Raw genomic sequence first — 7,918 nt, 5'->3', positions numbered from 1 at the left:
AGAGAGAGAGAGCAGGAGAGAGAGAGAGCAGGAGAGAGAGAGAGCAGGAGAGAGAGAGAGAGAGAGAAAGAGATGGATGACCTTATATGCTATGCTCTCGTTATGGATTTCGTACCGATTGACCATACTCTTCCAACGCCGACTGATCTTTGCGTAAAGATCGCCGCGGTACATCGACACAGCATCTCACCCAAAGAGGGTGCATTTGGGTTTCCGATTCTCAGCTATCATGGTCCATTCTCTCAACTGGTCGAATGGGACTCTGATTGGTCCCGTTTCTTCGCCAGAATGCTATCCCACCTCTTTGACACTGTGACAAAGTTGCACGGGCCATGGGATGACCATTGTCAAGCTGATTTCAGGAGATTGATTGACCATACCGTTCCCCATCTCCTTGGTCCGCTTCAATCGAACGGTCGAACCCTGAAACCGTGTCTGGTCCATGGTAACCTATCGGCCAGCACGATGGGAGTCAATCTGGAAACTGGCGAGCCCATTCTGTTCAGCCCATCTCCCTTCTACGCCCACAATGAGTACGACCTTGGTGGCTGGCGCCGAAAGACAGGAAGCTTGAGCTGGCCCTACTTTCGAGAATACCGGAAATATTTTCCCCCATCAGAACCCTCCGAGGAATGGGACGATCGACTTCAGTTGTATAGCGTTAAGTTCAATCTTATGGACCTCCTTATCACTCCAGAAGCTGTCGATATCAGGAGACAGTAAGTTACTATGCCATTGATAGTATTGCTCTGGCTAATCTTTGACAAGAATTGATGACGACATACGTAGCCTCAATAGCAAGTATCTTCCGCCTTCAGCGGGGATATTGTGATTGCCGTTCGTGGCATGCTGCGTGGCTTATCAAGGATCACCATGGGGAACACAGCGGTGTGGGAACCTGTTAGGAATATCCCATATCTCTGAGAAATTGTGGGAATCACTCGATTACCGACTGATCCCACGTTCTCCAGTGAAGAGAGCCGTCTTGCAGCCAGAAACTATCGACTCTTCCAAGTTTAGATTTCTGCAGTGATGCTCTTCGGAGAAGGCCACAAGCTAACTCTCTGTATCCCCAATCCTTCGAAGCTACCGGCAGATATCTCCATGAATTCCTCTGAGAGTGATTCAAGGTCGACTAGACGATAAGGAAGGCCTGAAGAAAGCAGTCCCCTGTGGATCCACCATCCGCATTTTCTTCATCGGTCCGATCATTCTAAGCAGGAAAGTATGAGTCAGGGAGATCCTGTCTCTCCATTCGTCAGCGAATCATCCAAACGACATCATGACTAGAACGTTTCTGCTGGATACAAGCTCTTCATCCCAATGATGATCGAGCATAAATTTGCACAAGGCATGTTTCTCTCCACTGCATCATATACCGCCCCAGACGACAAAAGGCCTATCAAATGGTATATTATCATTAACCTGATACGGCTGCATGTCCCCATGCCTACCGCGACCTCGTCAACCCCTGCACCTTCATTGTCTCGCAACCAGCAGATCAGCTGGAGTGGGCTTTGTTCCGTCTTCCAAATTTGAGAAGTGGGCCTGCTGCTCCAGCCAAGGGAGCATTCAAAGGCGATGGAAATGATGGATGGAATCTGGAGAGGGGGGCAACTGGCCAAATGTGTGTTGTTGGAGGTGAAGCAGGAGAAATGGGTTGGGAAAGCAACGATTATCTAATACATCAGAGCGTGGACTAGCGAGGGCATACTGTACTGAATGTGTTGTCTTTGCCAAGTGTTCTAATTGGTAATGCATACACAATAATGGACTTCTGCCTTCATTTCTGCCCAGATTATGTTTACAACTCGAAAGTCTTCGTGATGGCCATATTAGCCCGCTCTGCCGATATACAAACATGCTTCAAGAATCGTAGGCGCAGACATTTATAATGCCCGTTACCACACCGGCGGACGACACAGAACATTTCCGTGTCTTATGCACTGTCCTCATGTCTTACGTGGGTTTAGAGGACCAAAATCAAGGACCAAGTCCATGAAAAAGGCCACGTGAGGCGCCGAGGGGGTGTATACCGAGGCTGCATATAATCACATGCGAATCTATCCATCAACACATTGCATATGGATAGTAGTAAGCAGATCGGATATAGATTATGCAGTATGCAGTGTCACTTCAATTATCGCCGATAGCTGACCAAATATTGTAGCCGTTTCTGTATTAATGCTTTATGTGTTCAGGCGTCTTGTCCGTGATTCGGCCGAATTCAGGACGTGAGATCAGGTCTTCCTCTTATACTTCCTATTTCGTCTCTTTCATTATTTCCAACGCTTACATCTTTGAATCGGACGATCAGTCTTATATTTCAATTGTCTGTTGTTTTTCAGAATGGCGAAACTAATTCGAGTAGGCTTTATTGGCCTCAATTCCAGCTCCGCAAAGACCATGTCAGGCCAGTGGGCCACCAATGCTCATCTCCCATATCTGACCAAGTCATCTGAATACACCATCACTGCTCTGTGCAATTCTTCAATGGAATCGGCAAAAAAGGTAATCGAGCGTCATGGACTCGATCCCGCCAAGGTCCATGCTTATGGAGATCCGGAATCGTTGGCCAATGACCCCGATGTCGATCTCGTGGTGTGTTCAGTCAATGTGGCTCAACATTACACGCTCTGCAAACCAGCACTACTCTCTGGAAAAATGGTCTTTTGCGAATGGCCTCTGGCGTCCAACATGGAGCAAATGAAGGAGCTTGCCAATCTAGCCTCGGAGAGGCACGTCAAAACCATGGTGGGTCTGCAAGGCAGAAACGGGCCGTATATCCAGGCCATCAAGAACAAGATAGGTGATGGGCCGGGACAAATTGGACAGATTCTCAGCACATCGGTGACCGTTCAGACACACCTTGGCCTCGCCTTGCCCCAAGACGTTGCCTACTTGGCGAAGAAAGAAGTGGGTGGAAATATTCTCACAATTTCGGCCATTCATTGTCAGTCAGAATCTTATTCTGTACAGAGGAGTCGGGTCCGGGATTCTTGCTAACGAAGGTCAATTCACAGTACTTGATACTCTGACATCCGGGTTGGGAGAGATCAAAGCATTCCATTCCGTCGTGAAGAACAAGCGAACTACCTTCGCCCTCCTCGACAGCAATATGAAGGTTATTGACCCGGCTCATCCCATCACTAGTCCTGATCATGTGTTTGTCCATGGAGAGCTAGAGGGAGACATTCCGTTCGACTTCCAGCTTCGTGGTGGACCGCCGTTCAAAAACACCCCATCATTAGATTGGCGAATATATGCCATGAAGGGGGAGATTCGTATTAGTTCCATGGGAGGGAATCTGTCGACAGAGAAAGGTGTCAAATTCCAGGTGTATCACTTTGATACCGAAGAGGTGGAAGACATTGAGTTGGATAAAGTGTTTGATGAGAACGATCCCGGCTTGGGTTTTCAACCACCGGCTGACAATGTGGCGAGGCTGTACAGTGCCTTTGCCAAAGGCGAGACGGACAAGTACTTGAATTTCCAGCAGTCGCTAAAATGGGCTGAGTTCATTGACAAGCTGTATGAGTAGAGGAGGGCAGTAGGACTATTGACGCTACTGTTCTTGTGTTGCGTCTGGTTGAAACACGTCCCTCCCCGTTCATATATGGTGAATCCAGTAACTTCTGCTTTTCTCTCACCACGGTAACGACAGCAACGAGAGTCGTAAGAAATTTACTGCCTACCTGACTGAAGGATAAGGCTGTGAAATTGTGGGATTCGGTGAGTATAAATGCGCTAAGCGCAATTGAAATGCTTGAGTGGTACCAGCCTGGCAGGTATAATGCGTACGATTGTACAGCGTATACCCTGTGCATGTGGCGGTGCCATTCTCCTTAGTATTTTCGTACACGCCGCTCGTCATGCGTCGATTGTTGGGGGAATGACTAGGTAGGAAGTAGGTTGTAACCATATAAAGTGTACCTTGTCGCTCCTCTTCCTCGCTCAGGTACTCGTAAGCTGTATCGTCGCTACCACTTACGGCGCGTCCCTGAACATAGGCAGTATCTTCGCATTGTTGTGATTCACAATATCCCATGTTTTCTGGCTGAGGTTCCCCTCCGCGTACTCTTCCCGGCCATACAGGACTCCCGTCTTGGGTGCATAGGGCAAGTCCTTGCCGAAGAGGATATGATCAAGGGGTGCCACGCTGAGCAGAGAACTCAAGAAACCCTCATGACAAGAGGGAGAAATGTCGAAGTAAACGTTGCAAATTTCGGATTCAATTTCAGCGTAGCTCTCACGTACCAATCCGGCAAGCATGAGTTCCATGAAGCCGACGGGTCCGATGAGGTTCGGTATGGTACCACCGGCGTGGGACACGATTACTTCGCAGTCCAGATAGTCTCACTTAGTGGTAGTGAAGACTTGTTCTAGAACCATGCGCGTGGTTTCGTGTGGGAACTCTGAAATTCTCGCTAAAAGAGTGTGTGAGAACGGTACACGGTCGGGTGGATGGACCAGCATAGCGGCTTTGGCAAGCGTTAAGTTTGGCTCAACCGGGCCGGAAATGCTCGTGGTGTAGATATGCATTGCCGTCGCCATAGCGAGCGTAGATAGTGACGCCCTAGGCGTGTAGTGTGTCCAGTGTATATCGAATGGTGTCGAATAATGATGGTAGGGTTGCAAAGAAGCCGAATTGGACAGTTCGCGTTCGCGGATGGCCCTACAGTATTTATTCACACGCCAACTCATCTGGCGAGCTGCTTCACCCTCGAGAGATATGGCACCCAGTATAGTGAGGGAGAAGACCGTGGCGATTGTCCTGGTGTTCTCCATCACAGCAAGGAGATTGGGCTTGGAAACGAACAAGGGGATCTCGATCCAATAATTCAAAACATGGTGGGGCCCCTGTCTTTGACCTGCGCGTAGGGCAAGGCTGATCGAGAATACAGCTTTGCTATCCCATTTTTGGAACGATTCATGAGCGCCTTCATTTAGCTGAATCGCAGTCTAGGATATTACCATAGTCGAACATGCGAACAACAGCATGCCTCATGTACGATTACGATCAACCTCAGGACGCTGGGTGTCCGCTGAGTGTTTAAAGCCTGGTTCCATCCCTATTCGCTTTATGTGGTTGTCCTGAAGATTCAAATGATGACTTCAACACATTCCTCTCTGGAGTGGTCCCTTTTCCGAAATGAAGTCTATCTCCTTGTTCTAGATCGTACACAACAATTCTATGTGATGGCAACGTAGCACGGTCTGGTTTGGGACCCAAGTTAGATTTGTGCCATCTCCGTTTGACACTCAACCTCACCTGGTCATGCACACGATGCCCACACTATTGGGGCGATTTAGCATGTATTCTTCCCCCTCCCCTTCAATCCCATCACCGGCAAGGAGATTGTGGGAACAAAGACCCGTATCAAATTTCCAGGCTTGACCTCCTCGTATATTCTCTAGTGGCTCGTGACGAATTCACTCGTGAGGCATTGGTCACCAAATCTAGGCCTTGATAACCCTTGCTCTCCTGCGCATTGCGACAGTCATGTCATACAAGACATCTTTGAAAGCGAACAAGAAAGCAGCGGTCAAAACACTTTGGCTAACTTTGGGACCGATTCCTAGAACCCAATCTTTAGTGAGTTGAACAATCAAGGGAGTTAAGATCGTCACCCACCCTTGTAAAGTCCACTCCAACCCTCTTCCTTCACAATCTTATTCAAGCTCTTCCACATTCCTTCCACTGGAGCATCTTTGGTAGCGACATGTGCTCGCGACTTGACCGTGATATATGGGTATGTGATGGTTGTGGCGAGCAATTTTCCAATGGCCCCCAAATAGAATGCATCGCGGGGGCCAACCTTTCTTCTCTTCTCCAAAATGTTCTTCAATTGTTCATAGATGGTGTATTGCAAGATTGGGTTGACAACCAACACCAGAGCCGGTAGGACTCCGGCGAAAAGGGATGCAGGACCTTCGTCTTTGAGAAGCCTCAAGAATGTTCCAATGGTGCCAGGCTTCTTAACTCGCTTTTTCTCACCACCCGGCAATTCGCCCTCGCCGTCCTCATTCTTGCGCGCGGTCATTCTTGTGTTGACCACCCAGATTGGATTCGTGAGCAAAACTGTGGCTGAACCCGCGATTGCGCCGGCTATCATACTCTCAACAGTTGTGAGCTTTTTGCTGGCACGTCCAGCTTGCATGGCTGCCTTTTCAAAGAATGCTCTGGTCCATTCGTACCAATAGTAATATATGAAGTTGGTAATGGAGATGCCGAAGAGCGCGCTGTCGAGACCAGCGTAGAGCCCACCTAAACCTTCACGGTTGATGATGTGCCTCACGGCAGCGAGAGTGGATGTGTCAGCTCGTTTGGACTCGACTTGGGCGCGTGTGGAGAGGGTGATCAGAGGATATGTGAGGGTCATGGCAAGGAGACCCCCGCCTGCTCCAGCCAACGCATGGGCGATATTGTCGCTTTGTTGAGCGGCGGAGGTTGCGGGTGTGGGAGTGGAGGATTCGGAGGATTGTTTATCCCAGTCATCCTCGGTAGGGGAGGGAGCGATATCTTTGGTTTGCGACATGATAGAGAATAGAATGCGTAGATGGAAGGCTTCGAGCGCAGGGCGGGGGAGGTAGATGTGGGAGAAAAGAACAAGGAAGAACAAATAGATTAATAGGTGCCCGCTCCTATATGTCGCAAGGATTGACACATGCGTCAGAAGGTAGAATGAAGATGGAGAATAGAAGGAGAATTTCCAAGAACGAGGAGATGAACGGGTATGAATCTACATACACTATCTGGTGTGAAGCCCGCGAAAATCGAAGTCAAACTTGGACCTCGGCAATTCGCGCTTGGCGCGGCCGAGGCAAGCGTTCTGTCTGATACATCAGGGACTCCGAAATATTTTCTTGACCAAATGTCGATTCTGGGATTACTATTGCCCTCAATGGAATTTATGCCCTATTCGTATTTCCCGCCGACTCTCACCCAAAGCCATTCGCAATATGCCGAAATCGCTCTTCCTTTGCCTTCCCGTTTTCATTTGACGAGTGTACTGACACTGTCTGGAACCTGGATCTCCATGCATTTTCCTTTCTTGTTCACGATTTCTACCCGAAAAGACTTGTTTCTTCATACTCTTTGTTTGGTCTTTCCAGATGCCGCTTTTGAAATGGGTGCTGGTCGCTTACCCTGACGCTCTTGGTACAGAACGTACTCGAGGTAGACGGCGCACAGGGTTCCGAGGATGAAGATGTTTCCTGTTATAAGTCTGTCAGGATCAAAATAATTTCTACGGACAGTTGAACAACGTAACCAATGATGAATCCAAGCACTCCTTCGACCAAGTTGAATACGTTCTTCAGGAGACCAATGACCTTGTTGAGAGCACCTTCAAAGACATTGAAGGTACTGGTGAAGATTCCTTTAATGACCTCCACGATCGAGGCAAATAGGTGGCTTGCGCCTTTAGCGATATCCTACATATTGACCGATGTTTGGATCGATAGAGACTGATGTAGTGAAATATTGCAATCTGGATTCTATGAGAACCGAAGTCGCCGTATCAATTGGTATTTCAAGTGAGAATTTGACAAAACTGACATAAATCTTTTCTTGCCCTTGCTCTTACAGGCAAACAGAGTCACAGTTACATGAGCCATGACGCTCCGTGGCAAATGAACACGATCCTGGACTCCCGACCAATGAAGCAGGCTGCTCGGCTGTTTCTTTCTGACGTCACATCTTAAGAGTAGACAGCCGTTCATCAGGAAAATCTCAGCCCTGTCAATGAATGGACTCTTGCGCAACAGTAGATTCTGTAAGGTGAAGCATCTATTTCCAAGCCGTAGTTTTTTTACGTCCCATATTTTTTCCTCTCTAGACCAGAAAAATTTCGACTTGAGACGGGAACATCTGTTCCTTTCACGAACAACATGACTGAAATCCTGACTTTGATGC

At 48.3% G+C, this 7,918-nt stretch overlaps 5 protein-coding genes across 5 annotated transcripts; 2 read left to right on the top strand and 3 right to left on the bottom strand.

The window, feature by feature from the left end:
• Positions 1-102: 102 nt before the first annotated feature.
• Positions 103-832, top strand: Z518_00895 (uncharacterized protein; the record flags this gene model as incomplete). The annotated part of the gene is made up of 2 exons (XM_013421496.1): positions 103-719; positions 769-832. 2 exons carry the CDS (start codon positions 103-105, stop codon positions 830-832), a joined length of 681 nt encoding a protein of 226 aa, XP_013276950.1.
• Positions 833-2,349: 1,517 nt separating this feature from the next.
• On the top strand, positions 2,350-3,541 carry Z518_00894 (uncharacterized protein; the record flags this gene model as incomplete). Its single annotated transcript, XM_013421495.1, has 2 exons — positions 2,350-2,953; positions 3,024-3,541. 2 exons carry the CDS (start codon positions 2,350-2,352, stop codon positions 3,539-3,541), a joined length of 1,122 nt encoding a protein of 373 aa, XP_013276949.1.
• Positions 3,542-3,987: 446 nt separating this feature from the next.
• On the bottom strand, positions 3,988-4,281 carry Z518_00893 (uncharacterized protein; the record flags this gene model as incomplete). Its single annotated transcript, XM_013421494.1, has 1 exon — positions 3,988-4,281. One exon carries the CDS (start codon positions 4,279-4,281, stop codon positions 3,988-3,990), a length of 294 nt encoding a protein of 97 aa, XP_013276948.1.
• Positions 4,282-4,356: 75 nt separating this feature from the next.
• Positions 4,357-4,554, bottom strand: Z518_00892 (uncharacterized protein; the record flags this gene model as incomplete). The annotated part of the gene is made up of 1 exon (XM_013421493.1): positions 4,357-4,554. One exon carries the CDS (start codon positions 4,552-4,554, stop codon positions 4,357-4,359), a length of 198 nt encoding a protein of 65 aa, XP_013276947.1.
• A 906-nt stretch (positions 4,555-5,460) lies between these two features.
• Z518_00891 (uncharacterized protein) lies at positions 5,461-6,539 on the bottom strand (the record flags this gene model as incomplete). Its single annotated transcript, XM_013421492.1, has 2 exons — positions 5,461-5,579; positions 5,636-6,539. The coding sequence occupies 2 exons, from the start codon at positions 6,537-6,539 to the stop codon at positions 5,461-5,463; spliced, it is 1,023 nt and encodes a 340-aa protein (XP_013276946.1).
• Positions 6,540-7,918: the final 1,379 nt, after the last annotated feature.

The sequence above is a fragment of the Rhinocladiella mackenziei genome (genome assembly GCF_000835555.1).
Source record: "Rhinocladiella mackenziei CBS 650.93 unplaced genomic scaffold supercont1.1, whole genome shotgun sequence".
NCBI lineage: Eukaryota > Fungi > Ascomycota > Eurotiomycetes > Chaetothyriales > Herpotrichiellaceae > Rhinocladiella > Rhinocladiella mackenziei.
The sequence above is the reverse complement of the archived record's forward strand: the minus strand, read 5'-3'. Positions and strand labels throughout refer to the sequence as shown.